At 37.7% G+C, this 23840-nt stretch overlaps 1 protein-coding gene across 1 annotated transcript in view; it reads right to left on the bottom strand.

The window, feature by feature from the left end:
- LOC306762815 (protocadherin-15-like) overlaps positions 1-23840 on the bottom strand; it is a gene marked incomplete at its 5' end in the record, with an annotated part of 165886 nt that overhangs the window by 77477 nt on the left and 64569 nt on the right. Inside the window, 5 exons of the mRNA XM_079249435.1 lie at positions 4724-4852; positions 17184-17277; positions 21688-21767; positions 22021-22153; positions 22993-23186. Coding sequence (XP_079105561.1) covers positions 4724-4852; positions 17184-17277; positions 21688-21767; positions 22021-22153; positions 22993-23186 — 630 coding nt within the window. The remainder of the gene's footprint in view (positions 1-4723; positions 4853-17183; positions 17278-21687; positions 21768-22020; positions 22154-22992; positions 23187-23840) is intronic.

Here is a 23840-nt window from a genome sequence, read left to right as displayed (position 1 = left end):
AAACTTAAAGGAAAAAAAGACCCACAGGCAACAGCTGAAATCTGCTATGGTAAATGTTGCCCAACAACTCATAAAGGAAGAACCCCAGCATTTGGAGACGTCAGAAACTGTCTCCTTATATATCCTTATATAAATATTAGACAGCCTTTTAATGAAAATCATGTATACTTACTGACAGTTTTAAATGTCTTACTGTTAGATGGCATTATACATTAAAATATTAGCCAAACGCTATAAGCCTTCGGTGTGAAATAAATACCGATTTTCCTTCACTTCAACTATACTTTTGGAGATGGACGTTAAGGCTCCTGGTATGATTAATAATGAGTCTTCACCTTAAAAGAATTAAGCCAAGGAGATGAACATGACAGAAATGAAAGGATATTTTAGACAGACAGATAAATAATGAATACAAAGGATTTATGGGTTTTGTTGCTGGACATTATTAAAAATCTAGAAGTATACACTGGATTTTTCAAACAATTTTAACTCAAAGAACGTCCTCAAAGAAAACATTTAAACTGAGAATTAAGGATAACTGATAATGGAATATGTGTACAGGAGGTATAATGTGTATATGCATCTTAAAGGTGGATTTTAGTCTTTAACTTTCTGAAGAATTGTAACTATAGGGACGTTTTCATATGTCAAGCAGCACAGAAGCTTCATACAGCCCCCCCTCACGTTTGGTTTTGACTCCAGGCACGACTGGATGACTGCTTTCTAAAGATGTAAGGAACCCGCTGGCTTTATATTTTTCAAGCATGTCAGAAATTTATTTATGGTTTAAGCTCGTAAGTGATTTATAAAATGAGAGCAGCTCTTTTGAAATTTAATCTCTAACCACCTGGAGGTCAAGCCGGACAATTTAAAAAGGAGGTGTAATATACTCAGAACTCCTGGATCTTCTTGGAACATTAGTTGTAAAGGCTCAAGCAGAATGTAGTTTACTGCAGGTTTATAATGTGTTTTATAGTACACCTGCTGCAAGGCTCCGACTTCTTTGAATTTTTGGCCAAATTTGTCTGTCAATGATGAACAAGTGATGCATGAATATATGGTTAAACAGCATACTTAGTATTTGACTACTTTTAAATAATCAGTAAACAAAATTTAACCTTCTCCTTCGTAGCAAATGGAAACAATGTTTCACTGCACTTTTTAAGCAAATTCAGATATTTACATGGTAATATGTTAATGCATCAAGAAAGTAATAGTTTAAAATATGCTTAAAAGGAAAAGGACTGTGTTTCACTGAATTTAAGGATTATTTGTCAAACAATTTGTCATTAATTTGCTATTTGACATTCTTAGGAAAATCACACTTACAGGACAGAGTGATGGGAATATTTAAGATGAAAAATTGTGTTAGCCTCAAGCTAGCAGCTAGCTAGAAAACTGTGCCCAGTGGATTGAAGGGATGTGTTAACATTGTTGGGCCATGCTATGACTGTACTCCCATGTTCATAAATTGCTATTACAACATACTGTGGATTCATATTTTGAATACCCAACACTGCAGTAGGGCGGTTCGAGGGAGTTCAGGTATATTCTACACTAAAAACATACATTTCAGAATCACCTTTGATCAGTTGGTGCTATGTGGATTGATTCTGTGCAGAGACACAGGAACAGAGCAGGGACTCCCTACCAACACTTCAATTTTCACATGGTTGTTATACAAACTTCTAGTGGAGAGAACTGAGCCTTAACACATCTCAAAGAAGACTTTGATACACTACTATGATTGTTGGACTACAATAGACTTACAAATACAATTTGCATGATTTAAAAATGTTGAGAACTTTTTCCCAAACTAAAATATGATGGACACATTTTGCATCTACAGTGTGCATCTTTCATTTTTACAGATAAGTAGATTTCTTCAGTTATAATGAGCCGTCTTTGATCCATTAGTGTTTGAAGTCATCTGAGATCTGCCAATAAGGGCATTGAGGAGACACACCCCTGCATCTCAGAGCAGAAAGCCATGCTCATTTTCTTATGATCTTGAGGGATTATTTTATTTACTTGGCGATGGCTTTAATCATTCATGTTTGGCTGATTGGCTGAGTTGTTAATAACCTATTTTTCTGTGATGTGACAAATTAAACATAAATTAATGCTTGCTTTATTCAGACCTGAATGTTTCAAAGGGTCCCAATCAGGGCTGAGAAATTCCACATGAAGGTCTTCTTGAAGCGATGGCTTAGCAAGGTTGATAAAAGAGCAACATAATTCATCTGTCATCTCTGTAGCTACAAAAATAAATGTCATGTTTAGGGATTTAACTTTGATCAGGTTGTAAAAGGTCAAGATATTAAAGCCCTCTCTGTTTCAGCATTTCTTTGTTTAAATAAAAACCTACAATCCTGCCTTTTTAGATTTCTTTCTGCAAAAACAAAATTAAAGAAGTTAGACATGAAAGTGGTGACTATACACAGCAAAATTAGTGGAAATAAATATTCAATTCATAGATGTCACATAATGTAATGGACTGTTATGAAATTTTATTTGTGTTTAGCATATGCAAGCTGCTTTCATAAGCTGTGCTTATTGTATTTACAGTGATTTTATGAAACAAAACTTCTCAAAGTTCCTCTCAAAAACGTCTCCATGCCTTCTTCTCCTAACAGGGGCTAAACTTCAGCCTTCCTGTGTGCATGTGCATGGAGTGCAGATCGATGTTGAGCCAAGTACTGTAATGCACTTTTCTTTTCAGTCAGAATCTTGGCTCAAGCTGGCCAAGTGCCAGCACAGAAAACCTTCCAAAGCCGGACAGAGGGAGAGTTGCTGTGATAGTCTAAGCCCCATTCTAGCAGATGGATGCATTTCTGAGGGAACATCCAGCTTCTTGCATGAGTGTTTTTTCCCTTTTTCACATTTCACAAAGTCCGAAGACTAAACTTGTATATTCATTTATCCTTTTCTAACAATATAACAGGATACTTATAGATAAAACTGCATACTGAGAGCTGACATACATCATTGTTATACAAATGAATGCCAACCCGAAGTCACACTGATATAACAAGGCGCTATAATGACACCCAGATGAATACTGTAATCAAAACCAACTCATCCCTCTAAACGGATTGTAACAGAGCAGCAAAAAGTTTTATATCTATAAAACATATCTTTGGAATTATCAGCACCTACACAAAGATAGAGGTATGGTTTAGAAATCTGGTAGATAGAGATAATTAGGACCATTATGTTAGCATGGAAGTGCATGTCTGCTGCTCTCAGCCCCCGCAGAATGAAAGATTTTGGTATTTAGTCAAATCCATCCATCCATCCATCCATCCATCCATCTATCCATCCATCCATATTCTTCTGCTTGTTCAGAGTCGGGTTGCAGGAGCAGCTGCCTAAGCAGGGAAACCCAGACCTCCTTTAACATATTGAGTTAAAACAAATGCAACCTTCCAAAAACCTGATAGGAAACAGGCCATGGAGATGTGGTTCCACCAATCAGTCAAATGTTAATTTGTTGAAACTTACTTGAACCAATCAACATCAATCATCCAATCATAACAGTAGAAGCTGCTGAAAACAATAGATTCATCACAGAACGCTCGAAAAAGAAAATCATTTTAACACTTCATTTTACTCCATTACAAACACGTCTTTCTCCACTTCAGCTTTGCTCTGATTCCAAATCGAAGCCAAAGAACCAACACAACTAGACGCAGAAAGCAGCTCACACAGCTTCACACATTTCTAAAATTGCCTTTAGTGGCAACAGAACATTTTTATTGTACAGAACTACGTTTGCCAAGTTGCATTGCAGAGAAGTCACAGAAACACAAAGTATTTCCCAGCTTACTCAGACCAAAGTTTTTCTCGGATCTGGGGATAAACTGAACCTCTGCATCCCCCTCAGCATTTTAACTATTTACAGTTCAACGTTAAACTACGAGCTATGCTGGATTTTCAACTATTTCAAAGCTACGAGTTACAGAAATGTGGAGATTTGTGTGAGAATGAATGCTCATCGGTGTGAAATAGAAGAGATATATATGTGAAAAAAATAAAATGAATAAACAAGAAGCCTGGATGGATTGTATTCCCTCATTTCCCACGTTGAGAGCATATGTGTGCTGATAAATTATGTCAGCGATCATATTTTCATGATTAATCCACTGACAAACGTCAAGCCAATTAATCTAAAGTAGTAATTAGAAAAAATCTGGCTGCTTACTGAAGCCTAGCCAAAGTAGCCAACAGGGAATCAGCTTTGGGTCCACCATGTTCTCTAAAGCCAAGCGATTTTTAATGGGTAGCAACAATACAAACTGAGCTATGATCATCCCTCTATGGCCACTCAGGAAAAAGATTGGACTTCAACAACTGGAGAATCAATAATTCTGTCCCACTCTCCAGAGTCTGTGTCAAAGAGTCTTTGGGCAAGATGTTAAGGCTTATTTCACCTCCAGCGTCATCAATGTGAGTGCAAGTAAGAAAAGCACTTCAAAGGTAAAGACTGAATAGACTTAACGTTGGTGTATAAAGGACCGTATGAGCCAGTTATTGTGACCAGCAGTGTAATACACTTAGAGTAGTAATCAAGGCTTAGAAGGGGTCAATAAATTGATTTACCAAATAAATTAATATAAAACATGATGACAAGCAACAGTGAAAATGACATGACAAATAGGTGGTAGTGTCATTTCAAAGGGACAAATATTATTGTTTGAATGAATGAAAAAATAATACTCACCTCAACTCTTCCGACATACAAATCGGCCTTTTCTTCCTGGACCGTAAAATTAGTGGTGATGTTGAGGTTAAATGCAGGATCGTTGTCATTGACATCAGTCACCACTATGTTCACAGTAGTAGTAGATGTCTAAATGGGAAAAAGAAAAAAAACAAAAACTTAATTTAAAAAGTCTTTAATGTGTTTTTTTTTTTTTGTTTGTTTGTTTTCTTTAGACAAAGACCATAAAATAGAAAAATATAAATAGAATTTGGACTTAAGGAATAATTTTTGAATGATTCAACTAGCTAAAAATATAGGATGATTGTCCAAAAACATTGTTACGTCTATTTTTTAAGTATAAAGATAATCCTAACACTAGTAAGACTTTATTTGCAAGCAAACCCAATGAATGAAAGAAAATCAGAGGAAAACAAGTTAAATCATTAACTTTTTTTTTTTTTTTAACCCATGTCCTGGTTAATATTAAAGTAAAATGACTTTTGACATTGTAGGTAGATATTACGAACATGTAACAATAATGTCTCCCAAACACCACAGTAAAGTATGGATGTATGTCCTGTGGAGACAAAAAAAAGTTTTATTCATTAGTTCAACCATTCATGTTTTATGAAGATGCTTGGAGAGAAGGCTGTATGTGTAGGATCTATATGCCTTCTGTCTCTGTGTCTAAAACTGTTTGATGCTCAAATAAAAAAATAAAAAAAATCCCTGACTCCCTGATTTTCTTGGCACTAATGAACAGTATGTTTGGCTCATGTGGAAACATTTAATTTATTCTAATACTTTGATATAATGATTTGATGAAAACAAACAAAAACAAAACAATCACAATTGAGTTAGATTTCCTAACGGTAATTGGTTAGTTACTGCAGTTCTGGTTTACTTGACATGTGACTGCGTAATTTCCGTGCACTAAATCCTTCAAAAGCCATTATTGGACTCAAATAATTCTCAGATTTAGGAATGTTTTAAAGTCAATAAATTGGATAAAAAGCTTAGCTATTTGTAATAACATTTTTATAATGCGGAAAAAAAGCCCCTAAATGTCACCATTTTTCTTTCACTACTTGACTATGTGGGACAAAGAAAAGAAAGAGGCAAACACACTTCTGTTAGGGGAAAAGAAAAAACACAAACAAAAAAAGTGAACATTATGCAATGTATAAGACTGAAGAATTGAGAAAGAAGTGCTTTATAATATTTCCAGGAAAGATGCATTTATGTCACTGAAACACTATAACAGTGTAACATAATTAGATATATAACAGCTTCTACCTTTTAGAGTATGACCTTTTACTTTGAATAAAGGTCCAAGGACACAGAGTCAGTTATTCAAGAAAATTACATAAGTTGGTACTTATTGCATCAGATAAAGGCAACATTATACTATTTTACTCATCACACTGATTACACAATAAATTAAATACGTATTTGTTAATCATTTCTCTTCTCGATTTGATGTTGAGGCTTTGATTGCGAAGCTCACTGGGCAAATCCAATTCCCTCCAGCTTTAATTCATGTTATCATTCATTTGCAAGGCCAGTGTGGACAATTGTGCTGCTGTTAACCTTCAAACAATGACATAGTTCATACACATACAGCACTTCTATAAATCAACATACAGAATGGCTGAATATGCACAATCTATAATCTCTCAGTGCCCTGGGGCGAACATGCCCGCAAATAACAAAATGAATGGCCTCCTTTTGGGAGCGAAAAGATGGGTGGTTGTGGGAGGAGCTGGAACCAGCAGGATAAAATACTCCAGAGGAGACAGCTGTTTGAAGTTTCCCTGGCAAATGAGACGTGTGGTGCGCGTCATGAAGAAACAACCTAGTTAATGTCACCTTCATCTCATTGTCCGCTGGGGAATCTGTGATCATTGTTCTTTATTGGAACTTCTTAGATGTGGATAATGATGTAAGACTACTCGTGGTAACCCAACCTGAAAACAATCCCTGCCTCTGCAGCTAATGCACGACTAAAACTATTGTAGATTAAGACGATGCAGTTCACTGCAACTGTTGTACTGAGATCTGCTCATTTTTCATTTCACAGAGGACCTCGGGATAATTAGTGTCTCCATCCTAGTGTGAATGTTCTAACCCAGGACAAAAGAGAAAAGAATCCCACCTCTGTGGACATGGATGTTAATTAATGAGCTGCTATTATTTATTTAACATTAAAAAAAAGATGAGGCTCTGTGATATCTCAATTTCGGGGCCATGTGAGAAATCCAAAGGTGGCTGATAATGTTTCTGTTTGATAAGTGATAATCCTGAACAGAGATTTGATTGCAACGGCCAGTATAGATAGAATCAAGCATTTGGAAGCGATGCACTCCTTCCTGCTATGGGCAATCCAGCAAAATAGGGTGAAATTTAGCGATCTGTATCTGCTTGGCAGCTCTGATTAAAGCCATCACTGGTGAGAATTCACATTTTTAGTTCTTTCAAATATGGATAAGTGCATTTTTTTTCATGCAAGAAAAGATGAAGAGCTAATAAAATGAATTAGGGGGTGTGTATTTTGGCTGCTATGCGCAGAGACCAGCAGCAAAAGGAAGAGAAGGCTTTCTTCAGTCCTTGTTTCAAGTTTCCTTGGTAACCAAAGTTCTGCATTAATTGGGCATCAAAATCCCTGGTGTACCTTCTCTTGTCTCTATTGCTCTCCATGTCATTTGTGTCTCATCCATCTAATTTTGCAGAGGAATGCAAACGTGTGAGCACGTCTGCTCAAAGTTTCTGCTAATGCGATTAGCTGAACAAGGAAAAGAGTTTCACAAGCAGCTCACCCAGATTCCCAGAAGGTGAAAAGTCGAAATTTTTTCTTGATATTTAGTGCCAGATCGCTTTTCCATTTCAGTCTTCTTCATTGAAATAATTGTTATTAAAAAAAAATAATAATAAAAAAAAAAAAAAAAAAAATAAGACTAAGCAGAAACAGTTAGGCACCGTGGCTGATCAAACCTGCATTTCAGTTCTATTTTAGCACTTTTACGTCCAAAAATACATCAAGGCTATTTTGACAGGAATTTGCAAAACTTTGTAAGCTGAATTTTATCGTGAGGAGACTTCTTAAATTTACTATGAACTCATATTTGTGTGAGTAAAGGTGTCTTGCTCCTTCAGAACTCAGCTTGACCTCCATCATTTTTATACTGACTAAGTTGAGTTAAAAGCAGACCACTCGAGGATGTTGTGCTGTTTTTATCATGGCTGCTGATGACTAAAATAAGGCCAAAGGAGTCAGAGTATTTATACAGCTTTGAAATTAGCATCAATTGCCCTTTCCCTTGAAAAAGCCAACGTCCTTACAGGGTAATTAAGATCTCAATGCCCTGATAAAAGACAAGCTTTCCCTTGTCAGGGTGTCCAAACTTTTACATTAAGCACCTTTGCTGTTTCCCACTCTCCACAGTTTTACAGAAGAAAAATAATCTTGGTTCAGGTAGATTTTGATCTTTTCCCTGATTCAGGTCTGAATGAGATCTTTACCTCTGTACTCCCACAAACCTTCACTCCTCTCTCACATTCAATTTCCTTCCCGTTGTGACAGCATTTCTTCCTAGCTGTGACTTGAAGCCCACACAAATCAAACATCAATATACCCCGTGGACAAGATGCTTTATACAGCACAAGCATGTATAGTACCTGCAGGTAAAGGTTGTTGGTTTGTCTATCAACATGAATGCAGAATACCAGCTTGTGGTTGCCTTACTTTGAGAGGTGAAGCTTCATCTTACATGGCACTCATTTACTTCCTCTTTTTCTCCCCGACCCGTCACTATCCATATGTTGTGTTACTAATACTATGTTGCATAAAACACATAGGACATATATAGGGCATACAATCCTAGCTGCCAGTGGTTTATGAATGTGGAGTCAAGAGGGGCAGTAATCGACATAAGTCTTGTGACATCTCATCAGTTAATTCATTACCCGGCACGCACTGCATCTTAAAAAGGAGACAGCATTTCACCTCTACCTGGACCAGAGACAACTGCATGAAAGGAGCCAACTGAGGTGAAGCCTAATTGAATTAAGACAGTTTATGTTATTATCGGTGTCTGGTGGGAAACACAGCAGCCAACATTGACAATGGTCATCTCTGTCAAAGCGAATCAAAGACCTGGCAGTCTACTCAAGCTTTTGCGATACAACTGAATGTTTTACGGTTTTAGAAATGTGCGCGTAATGAGGTTTAAACTTTAATGTGAATTTAACTTTTCCATCCATTATTAAACGACCTCATGCTAATGATGTGACATTATTGTGATGGCCTCACCAAGACAGATCTGTGGCAGACAGCTCGCTTTAAAATTCTGGGTTTGAGGAAAAAAACTTCTCCTGGGTGTACTCCTGTGTTATAGCAGCTGGCTTATGGTCAAGCCCCCCCAGCTACCTTTAATTAAGCAGGTAGAGAAAATGGATGGAAATATCATTGTAGCCAATTCTGGTGAGACAAAGGACCCACATCTAAGAAACACACACACCTGCAAAGTCAGGCACTGGAATTTTTTTGGTAAACAACTGTCACAGTGGCTTTTAAGTAGATGACCAATGGATTAGCTATTCCCCAAGAAGAGGATGAATATATTAGAGTTTGAAGCAACTTGTGAAAAACCTCCTTAACCACACATCCATCATTGGAGTTATTCACTATCAGCTCAAGTCAGAATAAAACGGCAGCTATCACCTAAAGAATCATCACAGTCTTTGACTTAAGATGGGTGAGTCGCAGACGAGCGGCAACTTCCACGGGTTAAAAGTGAAGCCCATGTGGAAGTGCATAAAACTGCAGTTCCACCCTCATCCGCTAGGGGCTGGCTCCAAAACAGAGCAAATCCCCTTAGACTCAAATTTTTAAAAAGGCCAACTTCCCAGCAGAAATAAATGTGTTTACAGCTTGGTTAAAAAATCCATTTTCGGTTTAATATGTCAGGTTTGCCTTCATGACAACTGTTGGGGAGTAAATTTTTTTCTAACTCGCCCGTTTAAAATTGATTTAATGTCGAAATTCGGCATATTTAGGGCGTGTTCTTTTGATTGACAGGTACTCAATCTCCCGCTTCAAGTAAGAAGAATGCAGAACAACCACAGTTTTTAGCCAGTTAACAACATGACTTAACTTTAGCCCGCTTACCTCTGTTAGCTGGTTAGCTACTATTATCTCCAGATTAGCTCGGTTAGATCTTAGCTACAGGCAGCTTGGAGTTAGTTCGATGTCATTCATCCACCCTGGCACTCACAGTCCACCTCTCAGTTCTACCTCTTTGACAATATTTGTATTTTCCAGGCGAGCAGACAGATATGCCTCTGCCAAGATGGCAATAGTAGGAACCGCCCACCGAGCTTCAATTCAGCTCTTCAGAAATCTATGGGTGAGGTCACTGAGGCTATTTCCATCTTTTTATATACAGTCTATGGACGCAGAGCAGGCGACAAAGACAATCATGTCGACCCTGCTCAGTTTAGTTGATTTGTTTTCCTAGAGCGTTCCATTCTTTGTAGCTTTTGTAAAAAAAAAAAATTAAATAAATATATATATATATATATATATATATATATATATATATATATATATATATATATATATATATATATATATATATATATATTTATATATATATATATATATATATATATATATATATATTTATTTAATTTTTTTTTTTTACAAAAGCTACAAAGAATGGAACGCTCTAGGAAAACAAATCAACTAAACTGAGCAGGGTCGGCATGATTGTCTTTGTCGCCTGCTCTGCGTCCATAGACTGTATATAAAAAGATGGAAATAGCCTCAGTGACCTCACCCATAGATTTCTGAAGAGCTGAATATATATATATATATATATATATATATATATGCATGTATATATGTGTATATATATATATATATATATATATATATATATATATATATATATATATATATATATATATATATATATATATATATATATATATATATATGTGTATATATACATATATATATATATAAATATTTCTGCTTTATTACTGGTTTTGTTGTTGTGACATTCTATAAATTCTATACTGCTGAATAATTGATCAATGTTATATGTGCATCTTATAGTGGTTTTAATATATAGTATTACATAAGATATGCTCACAGATGTTTAAATCTGATGTTAAGGTAATGGAGGAACTGGAAAATGTTTAATATTAAACCAGATGCAAATGAGAGAAGCACTTGGAGTGCACAGATCCCCGCCAAGCACTCATTTCCATCCATATTGTGATTTACACCTTCTGTTAGAGCCCTACATTCATTATTTTAGATGTATACAGTATCGGATTCTTAGTTTCAATGATAATGAATCCACTGGGTCTTGAATACATTGTTATGTTTGTTGCATGTTAATTTCTTAAAAAATTCTTTTGCAGTATTAAAATTCCAAAGATCCCTTTTTTTCCTGTTCTGGATTGTAGCATCCTGAGTTTTGTTGGGATCTGGATGCATCTTTGATATCTTGTAAAATCTGTTAAGAACTGGCCAATGACCATTTATTCAGCTTTATTTGTATAGCGCCACTTCACAATATTGTTGTCAAGTGCTGGTGAATCAATGTTGGTGTTGAAAAGGGCCCTATCTTGCAATGATGAAAAATCCTTTAAAAAAATCCTAGCACCAGACGGTGATCCGGATCACTCCCAAAATAGAATGGAATTCAAGTTAGACCAAGACCCATTCTTAGAAAATAAATCATGAAAATCTGTCCAGTAATTTTTTGCACAAAGTTGCGAAAAAACAGACAGACAGACGAATACCAGTAAAAATATAACTTCCGCTACCTCTAAGCTGGGAGGCTCCGTTTGATGTTATTGGTTAATAACAGTAAACCATGCCTCCCTACAGGCGTGGTCAGGCAAGTTGAAAGAACTCAGAGAAAGAAACAGAGAGGTGGAAGGAACCAGAGGAAGAGAGAATGTGAGAGATGATGAAAATAAAGGACGAGAACAGAGACAAGAATAGGAGAAGTAGAAAGAATTAAATTAAAAGAAAGATTGAACTTTTTTCGCATTTTTGTCTCCGTCTTCGACTCCAATTTTCGCACCGTTGTTCATGTTTAATTGATTCTGCAACACATAGGAACCCGTTTGCTCCTGCAAGATTGCAAGTTTCTTGATAAACAACCAATATTTTTGTAATTGGACCAACTCACAAAAGTTCTTTTCCTTTCCTTGACCCCTGAATCTAAAGACAGTTTTAACTTGTAAATAATTCCTGTAGATATGTTGTCTGTGACAGCAGTCCTGTTTTGTCAATCAGGACACAAAGCGAGGAAGGAACCATTGCAGAATCTACACAGAGCTAACGGCCCCCAAATAGCGAAGGACGAAATCCCTGGACATTGGGCCTGACCTGCGCTCCTTCTGGATTCCACAACTGTCCACCAGAACCAGGCGTAAGAGGGTCACCTCAGCCAAAATGGAGTCCTCTGAAAAGAACTGACTTTCTCTCATAAATTGCTGTGGACATAACTGGTGTCACAAAAGACTGGCGATCGTGAATTAATTTCTTTTTATTCGTCACTAATCTAAGCTTATCTCTTTGAATAGCTTATCAAATTTGGTTTGGTTGTATACAGAAATTCTTCCTATATTTCACGGAAACTGAATCAATTAATCATCCAGTTTAATTAAGTCGTTTTTCATTTTCCTATATGTTTACACTCCTTCACAATACAAACTTAAACATCACATTTACATACTTTTTGTTCTGCTTTAAATGTTTAAATGTATGTAGTTTGTGGTGTAATTTTAAATAAATTCTTTATATTACTGTAACTGGTTTTCTGGGTTTTCTTATGTCGTTTTCAGGTCAATTCAACCAGAACACCCCGAGTAGTGTGTGACACTTATTTGTTGAATAATATATCATTTTTACTGCAATAAATTGTGGGTAATGAGCCGAGGTTTTGTAATTTATGAGTTAATGCTACATCTTGATGATTTTATATAGTTCCATAAATTAATGTTTTCATTTTGAAATGTTACTTTTAAAATGACTTTTATCTACGTACATATACATGTAAAGTACTGTGCAGAACTCCAAGGCTATCCTTATTTTGCTTCCAAGAAGCTAGACTTGTAATCTTTTAAAGTACTATTGATTGATTGCTCTCCAGGCTTTCTGAAGGTCTTTTGAAGTTTTACTTTGGCCATTGGCTGCTTCCCCATTCACTTTCACTCCAATTCTTGTAACTCAACATTTGAAGATTTTTTTTTATCCCTTTGTTAAGTCATTTAACACTGATATATGAATTATTCAAGCATTTAAGAAAAATCTGTGTGCAGTGTAGCCTCCAAGGCTTTTCCAGGAGGGATAAAACAACTTTTATTTTCCTTTTCTTTTTCTCCTTGGCTGGATTAAATTATGGGCTCTTGATCTCCTCTTGCAGTCAGAGGGGTGTCATCCTAGAGGACTGGAGAAAATGACCTTTTTGACCCGAAAGAGGAGGACGGCTTCGGGTGTATTAGTTTTCTTCCCCCCCCCCCCCCCCCCCCCCCCCCAGATAAACACACAATTCACATTTACCTCCAGATTTCTCTTTCAGGACCTCCTGCAGACCCCAAACCAGATGGTCTGAACAAAACCTCTAACACAGTTTACAGTCCCTTAGGTCAATAGATACGGAATGTCACATCGAACTAAGCAACTGGCCCTTGTCAAAATGACGCCTTTACACCTCAAGATAAGACTCAACGGCGCCAGGAGAGAGACCCGGCAACTCTGCTTTGATCCTCCCCGAATATACATTCTGGGTGACAGATCCACCCCTCTTCCCACAGGAAGAAACTCCAGATGCACTTCTTTGTGTCTTCTTTAAATTTCCTTTCACTAACTGGTTTAACGTAGCCTACATGATTTTTGTTGATAGGTTTGACTGAAGTTTCCCTTTTTATTCATTCTCATATGTGATTTAAATCCTTGAACTGATCACACATCAGAATCAATCATGAACACTTTACTACATAATGTTGGTTATATCTTTCCAAGTTTGGAACCCCTGTTAAGCAAATAATAGGAATGGATAAGAATGTAACTCTCTTTCAGGATTCATCGGCTGAGGAAGACAAGTCATGCCAATGGATTAATCCACACTTGATAAGAAATATGTGAAATATACAACAATTGGGTTTCATGTGTAAAAGTATTACTATTGGTAAATGTTCCCTTTTCAAGCAAACAAAACATCTGCATGAGTCCCCAGAATGTTGATTGCCATGCTTAAAGCTAGGAAACAAAGTTAATAATTTGATTATCATGATCATGTTAATGAAATGGGAGAAAGGAACCAGGGCCCGCAGTGAAATAAGACCTGAATCACTCCTACCCTCTTGGTTAACAATCAAAGCTGACCTGATTGGGTAAGACTGACCAGCCTTCTGACTATTAGTGGTTTGTGATTGGTCAGGACCTAGGAGGAAGGGTCCAGTTAAATGGACCCGCGCTCTGGACTTCGTGGGTTTTTGTCCTCCCTTGTTCTTCTCTCTCGGCCCTTGACTCTCGATCGCCGTGATTCTTGTACTTTGACTTAATTTCGTTGCCCTCTCGCAACTTTCCGCTGTACGCAGCTGTTTCTTTGTTCTCATAAGTTTACTCCATCTCTCTTCTTTTGTGCGCGTAAGATCTTAACGAGATAAGTTTGAACAGAAAAGTAATATTTGTTTTGAAGGCGAAACAAGCCTTGTTTAAGTTTACCCAGCGAACATTTTTATTTTTCCTTTTTGAGATCAGTAATTCACCAGAACCGCAGTTCCACTAATTTTTGCGTCTGTACAAGTACTGCCTACCCTCAGACAGTACGCGTGGAACACAACCTTTGGAATAATTTGAGTACGAGAAACACCGCCCTTGGTTCTGGGATTCTGCTGGACAGAGATCCCAACCCGTTCATCAGAGCAGCTCCAGACCTACTTCTCCCGACGCCAGAAGGTCCATTTCCCGGAGACTTGCAGTCCAGGACAGAACCACCCGGTCCACCGGCTCCATCAACTGACCCAGCGGGAAAAAGTAGGATCTTCATAGCGCTTTGATATCACTTGTGGTGTTCAACAGTACATCAAATTTAACCAAAGTATAAATTTGAATTCTCATTCAAACACAATATCACTAAGTATAATTTTAACAAAGATTTAAGTGAAATAACGATACCGATTTAATTGCTTCAATTCCAACCAGTTCCTTTCTGCCCCATTTCATTCAATTCATTTTTACCTCTCATTATTACTGTCATAAATGAAAATCCCTGTAAACAAATTCACATGACCATCTCACCAATAACCTCTCCATCATTGCTCATTTTCACTGCTGTATGTTTACCATCATTGTAATAAATATGTATAATCAATTCATCCGTTCTTGTCATAATTTCTGAATGTACAATTTCTGGTTCATTCGTTCTGAGAATTTACTACTTTAAGTGAGACTGTGTTTATTGAATTAAGTATATTTCAGGTTTTCTCATCCTCCTGAATCTTAAGTTAAGTAAAAGTGATGAGTGGTGTTCCGAGGTAATTAAAATTTAATAAGTAGTAATTGATAGAGGCATAGTTTTACTACAGCAGTGTGTCCTTAGAAAATGTGAAGAAACTTGACAAGTGAAGGGCAAGTGAAGAAGCAAAACGGGTTAAAAATGTGTGTACAACAGATAAACTGTATCTGAAAGAAATGTTTCTTGGAAAAATAGGGAAAAATTCCAGCCAAGACCTGACACAAGACCTGAGAGATGCATTTGACCCTTCAGTTGATCCGTCTACCGTTCACTGAAGCCTCATTCAAAATAGTCCAAAGAAAAACAATTCTTGCGGAAAGGAGGAGAAAAGCCTGAGGTATCCTAAATTCCTGGAAATGGGCTGAAATTCTTCTGAAACGGAGGATCCTTTTCAGAGCCCAGACCTGAACATTACTGAAGCAGTGTGGGATCATCTTGATAGAAAATGGAACAAAAGGGAGCTAACATCCACAGAAGAGCTATGTAATATTCTTCATGAAACGTGGGGAAAGATTCCTGAAGAGTACTTAGAGGAATGCTTCTATGAGAGAATTCAGACTGTACTGAAGAATAAAGTCATCTGAAATTGAACAAAATCAATTTTGCCTCATGTACTGCTTTTCCATTGATATTTCCTCATGTTCACATGACCTTCACTCATTTCTAGTTTTTCAACGAACTAGATTATATTTGTAATGCAAAATTAATTTGATTGATCATGAAAATAGTTATTTCAGTGGTACAAATGCCAAATTTGCACTGAAAGCAACAAGGCTATGTGCAATACTGCATAAACAAAATTTAGTAGTGGTGGGAAAATTCAATAAAAAAATTGAATATCGGGACGTTTCACTTGACAATTTTAAAATAGATTTTTTTTTTTTTTGTTAAAAAATAATTTTGTTTCAAATAAATAAAAATAATCCATTATAAATTTTTTATATTTTTATATATATTTTTTAAATTGTTTTTATTGATCTTTTTACTTGTTTTCTTGGGTATTATAGCAGCAGAATGGTTGTTTGGTTACTGAGTTGAATTGTCCTAATTGAAATCAAGAAAAATGACTAGCAAAAAAAAAGGTTTTGTACATTATTTTTTGTTTAAAATTTAAAGAAATAAAAAAGTCTGCACCCAAAAAAAATTGGAATTGAATTGAATCGAATCAGGACAAAAGCATATTGTCACAGCCCAACAGCTGGTTTTCATCAACACCTTACCAAAGAGACCAAATCATCATTTTGAAATAAAGCATGCAGATCAATTGAGGCGACTTTTCATGATTAATATTGTTGCACTGACTCGGCTCTCCATACTATTAAAACAACCTCTGACTCATATCAAATCACAGAGTATAAAACACTGAACTAAATCATATTATTGTCTTTCACGACTAAAACAAGAAATTTAGTTCTTTTTATCAAAATTTCAAGCTTATAAGGGCTTTTGAGATTATTTTAATTTGTTCTTAAAGACGCCTAACCTAACTTTTTCAACTTAAAACTCTGCGTTCTTGACTTGTTTGATGATACAGTGACATCTATCTTGTGCATTTCTGGAGCTGGTGCTGCTCAGCGGCATGCCAAAGCGGAGAAACAGCACGATACAACTTTTGCATCCGGGACGTGACGTGATGATTTGCTTTACGGTAAAATAAGGAGCTGACTGTTTTGAACATGCAACGGCATTGATTCAGCAAAGAAAGAAAATTGAAAGAGAGAAAGGGAGAAAACAAGAGTCATAATAAGATGGTCTATTGCTGGCTGCAGAGAGCTAACAGGTCAGGCAGGATGCAAGGTGGATGCAGAATCAGCCGTCAATAGGGGGCGCATGATGGGAGAAATGTCAAAAGTTCTGTAGTGTCTTTTAATGTCTGTAGATCAGCAACCCTGTGGAATCAGGTCAGTAACATATTAAGAAAGGTTGTGTCTTACCCCTCCAGGGTTGCCGTCTGAAGCTGTGACAATCAGACGGTACTGATCAGTGGTCTCTCTGTCCAGAGGTTTGCCCAAAAGAAGAAGGCCAATCCTGCAGAGAGGTCAGAAAACACATGTGCATTAGCATGGGGAAGAAGGCACAATGTGTCAATCCGAATCATTTCCTTGCACGCCGTGCCACAGTGTATTCCTTTAAAGAAATGCGGTAAATACTTCTGCTGATGCAACGGAGTGACATGAAGGAAATCGTATTTGAGAGTTTATTTAATGTCAAATTTGACAGATTTTTAAGGCATGGTCACTGATAAAAGAGGATGGCTTCAGTCCGAAGAGCAGGTGGGAGTCTAAATGCTTCCAATCTGTCTTTCTCTTTGTGCAGCTCCCAAAGCACATGGGCTACAGACAGAAAGATTCATGTTTTCCTTCTAATGACTGCATCAGGCAGAGCAGGTCTCCTGCTCTTCCACATGGTATAATTTGGCTCTCTGGCATTCCAAACACAAAGTGTGGCTAGATTCCCATGCAGAACGCTGAATTATCTTTGTTTGCACACAAGACACGTGAGGACAAGTGGAGCCACACACAAACACACACGTTTCCCTGCTGCACTCAGGAGAGGCTCTGCCAGAAACCAAAGCGGAAGAAAAGACGAATGCAGCTGAACGCACTGCTAAATTAATGCCCGCAGCAATTCCCCGCTGTCCCCTGCTACTTCACATTTCTGATTTAAAGCTCTTGTGGCCACACAGTCCAAGCAGAACCTGACCAGTCCATTCCTCCTGCCTGTGCAACGTGCAACCCCACACATTATGGAGCCTCACGTTAAAGTCAGACAGGCAAATTACTAAAACCTTTATTGATAACATCATGTCAAAAGGTTATAATGAAGAGACGCTACGATTGGTGGGTCAGGAAGACTCATATGTGCTTACCAAAGCACACAGTCTTCACTGGCTAAAGTAAAAACCCCTCTGTGTGTAACATGAGGTGCTGCTGTAAATTAGCACTGAAATAACGATAATGATGTTGATGGTGATGGTGACATGGGTGAGAATTATAATGCTGCCTTCGTAGCCTGGGAGTTTTCGCCTCACTACAGCAGAAGTGTTGGACTAGACTTGAGTGAATGAATCAGAGAGGTTCACTGATCATGTGCGATAACACCCAGCCTCCTCTCCCCAGCCACCACAAATGAAAAGATGTTGTCAGATCTATGGGACGCTATTAACAACCTTGTCTGGAGTGTCAGTGGTGTGGTCCGGAGGCAACCCTCCTCAGTGACACTCACAGCTGATCCTTCATCCTGCTCAGACCGAGCCCCTGTATGGTAAATTGGAATTGATGCAGAAGATGTGAGTTCCCAGTGGCATGAGCGTTTTCACGTGAAGAAAAATCTGTCTTTCTTCCTGCATTTGCTTCTAAATCAATCTCAGCTTGGATGTAATGAAGTTCAACTTTTTCCAAACTCCTTTTAACTTTTGTTTATAAGCAGTCAAGTGTAGCAAAAAACTATAACAAATGGCAGGTACGAATAGCAGCATGACTTGTGCTTTAGGGTTCTTAAATGTGAGAAACAAATCATTTAAAGACTACATTATAGCTGCATACATATACACACATCTACATAACTGTATATCTACAGATATAATATATATATATATATATATATATATATATATATATATATATATATATATATATATATATATATGTTTCTATATTGCTGTAATGACATTTTTGATGTCCTTGTTTTACTTGGTGTCTCCAGGTAGTTTAGCAACATAATGTTTTAACCATAGACTGTATATAAAGAGATGGACGTAGCCTCTGTGACGTCACCCGTAGGTTTCTGAAGAGCTGAATTGAAGCTCGGTGGGCGGTTCCTACCATCACCATCAGAGCTGAGAGGGGCTCTGTGAGCGTCATGGTGGATGATTGACATCGAGTGAACGCCGAGCTGCCTGTAGCTAAGAGCTTACTGAGCTAACCCGGAGATAATAGGAGATAACAGGAGCTAACCAGCTAACGGAGGGAAGCGGGCTAAAGCTAAGTCACATTAACTGGCTAAAAACCGCGGTTGTTCTACGTTCTTCTGACTTGAAGCGTGAGGCTGGATATCTGTCAATCAAATGGACACGCCCCTGAATATGCCAAACTTCGAGATTAAATTACTTTTAAACAGGCGAGTTAGAAGAAAATTCACTCCCCCCACAGTTGTCATGAAGTTGAACCTGAGCTATTATGGACTTTTGAACCAGGCTATAAACATGTTTATGTTTATTTCTGAAGTTGGTCTTTTTAACAACGGACACTATGGGGATTTGCTCTGTTTTGCAGCCAGCCCCTAGTGGATGAAGGGGGAACTGCAGTTTTATACACTTCCGCATAGGCTTTACTTTTAACCGCCGAAGGCTCTGTCCATCTTTTATATACAGTCTATGGTTTTAATACATTAGTTATTTTCATCTGCAATATTAACAATTTCTTGGGAAAGAATTTATGTAGCACTGACACACGAGAGGAGGCATAGTGATGACTGAATATGAAGTATATCCAGTGCTTTCAGATTTACCTACAACATATATCAGGAGTGCTAGACTGGGAAGCTCATTATTCATACTCACTAGATTGAAACAGCCCTACATTTTGGCTGAATTTGAACAGGCAGCAATTCAAAAATCTTTTCAGTGAATCACATGACCTTGGGGAGGGTGGGGGGGGGGGGGGGGGGGGGGGGGGGGGCTGAAAAAAGGAGAGTATGAAGTAGCTTTCTGTATATATCACAGTCGTCAAGTACAGCAGCTAATCATTTTTTGATTTGTCTTGTGCTACATCAGCTCCTGCTTGGGGTTATTATATTGAAAGGCTGCTGGGAGCCTGTGATATGACTGAAATATTTTATTTTTTGGCCTCACACTGAGAATGTCCTGAAGGCAAATGTGTCTATTTGCTTTAGCAAGATTTCTGTCATATCTGTTTTAGGAGATTGCATTAGCAAAGCCAACAATAGCAATCTCCCCTTCTTTTGATTATGCACAGTGCAGCAACACAGCTTGTCCTTTCATAGCTGCGAGAATAAGGATGCAGACAAAATAGGCTTCAATCAATTAGGGAGAAATATGTCTGGCAGGGGCCTGCATTTTCTGTCTCCCCTGTGTTTCCTCTCTTCATATTTGCTTGCTTAATGGATGGAAAAAGGCACTAACCACTTCAATATGTTATGGCTTTTCCTCATTCCATATTAGCAGGTGACAGAGGAGATTCTTTTGGATGCTGATGTGTGACTGTGAGATTTGTGAGCCAGCCTCAGTCCAGAGATATTTTCTTGCTTTGTATTTAACATATGAAGGTTACAAAGAGGGCACAGCTGGACAGAAACAGGGAGATAAGCTAAACTCAGTCTGGTATCATCAGATTAAGTTTTATTTTCTATGATTACTTTTACTGAATTACTCTGTGTCGGAACCATATGTTGCTTAAACGCAATGGGTAAAAGTTAATGACTCCCGCTGTTCTGTTTTACATGACAGAGCAGAGCATAAATTGTCAGAAGATGATTAAATGATTACATGATTAAAAGAATTGAGCCTTCTTTTATATCTTTATCAGCAAATTGCACCGCCAATCAACAAATGTCTTCGAGTTAGCGGTTAGACACACTTTTGACATGATAGCACCGGTTAAAAAGTTAAATATTAGGTGATAAATCAGCCAAAATGCAGATAATAACTGGCATGTTATTATCAAGATCAACTGTTTTTTTTATCACAATTACAAAACTCTTGTCCTTTCATCCCTTCCCACTCACCACTACCGTTAACACTGTTAGCCTGTCTCATCAGAGTGCAACTAATAATAACCGAGTGGCTACTTTGAAACCTCTCTGCTCATCAAAGTGAGGGAAGGAACACTGTTCCCTGCACTGTTTCATTGTTTGTTTTAAGCCATTGCACTCAGGGAAAGACATGAAATAACAGTTCTGTTAAAGACCCATAGCTGATTTGCCCTTTTGTTTGAAGGCCTTGAATCACACATTCAATGCAGCTTATGATAAACCAAAAAAAAAAAAAAAAAGGTTCTTGTGGGCACAAGAAAAATATCCTCATTGAACCTTTAACTAATGCCAGTATCTGTAGAGGTCCCTATCAGCACAATTAGAGTTAGAATTAGAATGCATTACATGGCACTTCTTATTTCAGCTGAAATGGAGTGTAGCAGAGCGTTTTGTATTCACTCATCATACTTCATGATCATTCATCATTCCCATTCCCAGCATGCGCTAGGAGATAGGTTGCTAAACCACACACACAAACACAGTCGCACAAGCAATACACCATATATATATATATATATATATATATATATATATATATATATATATATATATATATATATATATATATATATATATACATATATATATATATATCCTGCCTCCTCTTTTTCTTTTTCTGTGACCTGAAAGAAAACCAGTCACCCTGGTGGAAAACCTTGCACTTACGTTTCAGAGAGGTTGAAGACCTTCTGGGAATCCCCACTCACAATGCGGTACGTGATTGGATCGTTCTCTCTGTCTACGGCCTGAAGTAGGAGGAAAAAGCACGGTAATGTCGCTGAAGGGTAACAGCTGAGTTGAAAAAGAAAGTATCTAAAGACTGCAGTAAAAGAAAATTCGACACATAGTGGACAGTCAACCATGAGAGAAAATAAAGAAAAAAAAAGGCTCTTTTTTTAGCAATTTCCAAAAGAAAAGAAAAGAAGAAAAACATGCTGTTGATTGAAAAACCTGCAGAATGAGACGAAAAGCGTGCGAGGAAGAGTGTTTGTGTCTAACCTGAAGATTGAGCAGAATTGCTCCAATCCTCATGGCTTCGCTGACTTCTAGGCTGTAGGTGAAGAGGGGGAAGCGTGGGGGGCTTTGATTGTTGGGTGGCAAAACCTCAACGTAGACTGTGGTGATGGAGCTCCTGACAGGCAGAAAAACAACCCACCGCCAGCATCAGTTACTGTCTGACAACCTGCTGACTTGTGCTCATCTAGTTCACCCATAACAGTGAAAAATGTTGAGAAAAGACACGATTCTTGTTCCAAAGCTCATTATAAAGACTGACTGTCGAGTTTTTTTTTCTGATTCAAGCAGATATTCAGGTTGCTTCTTTTTAAACCAAAATGTCAAACAGGGCAAATCTACCCTTCTTATTTGTTCAAGTGTGCTTGGAAAAAAAAAAAAACATTGTGTTTACAGAATCCCACATGAACATAGAGCCGATTGCTTCAATTACTCATTCATTCATATGCTGTCTTTGCAAGACATTTTTTGTTGATGTTCCTGTATGATTGCTCCTGAAAGTGTGTTACATAAGTACACATAAGTGCATTCTTCTATGCTTACTTGCAGCATGCTATGGCTTGTGTAACCCTAGACTATTGAAATGTGTTTCAGAATTTTTTCGAAGGTGAAATGATAAAAAAAAAGAAAAGAAACTTATTCCGACTTTAAATTTAATATCTTTCGATTTGAATGGAGAAAAAAAAAATTGCTGCTTTTGCACAGAGTAAAAAAAAATCTTATAACACAACAGCTTTTCAGAAACTTTGTCTTCATTATTCTGCCCAGAGAGGGCATTTTGAGTCTATCAAAGGCAAAAGTGTGACTTGTAAAATATTTCATGCGCTAACACCGCACATCTTGAGAAGATAAACCGAAATTAAACTGACTGTACACCACAAAAGAAACAAATCTGATCCTCATTAAAATGTATTAACTGTTCATCCCATTATTCAGGACACAGAAATGCTCCTGTACCTCCTCTGGCTCTCTGGTGCGTTGTCAAAAGCCTTGACAGTCAGGGCATAAGATCTTCCAACAGTTAAAGTGACACCAGGCGCAATAGTGATTCGTCCAGTCCGATTATTAATGATGAAATCTCCTTGGTCACCGGCCAGTATCTGATAGGTCACCAGACCATTTAGTCCCTCATCAGCATCTGCTGCACTCAACTGAAAGAACAGAGGGAGACAAAAAAAAAAAAGAAAGAAAACAAAGATACACATTACATGCATGGTGTCTGCATTTTGTTCTGCACTTTGTAGTTTTACGTCGAGGTTCACAGCTAACATGATTACTGAAGCAGTCAAGCGGTAAATGTTTCTCAGACGGGGGACTTCAGTCAGCTGACAAAGTTTCACAATAAGGAAAGCTGACTTCAAGCTGCTCACCTAAAGAACACATATAAAATGATCCTTAAGGATAAAACAGATCACAAATGCCCAACACAGCTGCCAGGTATTGTTTTAGTAAAGTTATGCTGAAAATAGTAAGCATATCTCTTTCGTGTTGCTTGTACTAAAGGAATTAAGCAACAACTGTTACCTTCTAGCGCATCTGGCCATCCTGCTGCTTGTAATTACCAGCCCTCACAGAGAAGTCGGCTTCATATCTTAAAGGCCTTGAAACTTTAATCCAAGTTACTCGACCTCCTTTCCTACGCTCCTGACACTGGAGTAAAGCTGTAACATCAAATAAACAGCTGCCTTTCTCGTGAGGCCTCCGGCTCTCATGAACAGCTTATAAAAATCGGTTAAGCGGTCACAGCAGACTCACTGCGACCCCTGGCCTCATTTCAGGAAGGAAGGAAATGAAGTGGTTAAAAA

Source organism: Telmatherina bonti, assembly GCF_933228915.1.
Source record: "Telmatherina bonti genome assembly, chromosome: 11".
NCBI classification, from domain to species: Eukaryota; Metazoa; Chordata; class Actinopteri; order Atheriniformes; family Telmatherinidae; genus Telmatherina; species Telmatherina bonti.
The sequence above is the reverse complement of the archived record's forward strand: the minus strand, read 5'-3'. Positions and strand labels throughout refer to the sequence as shown.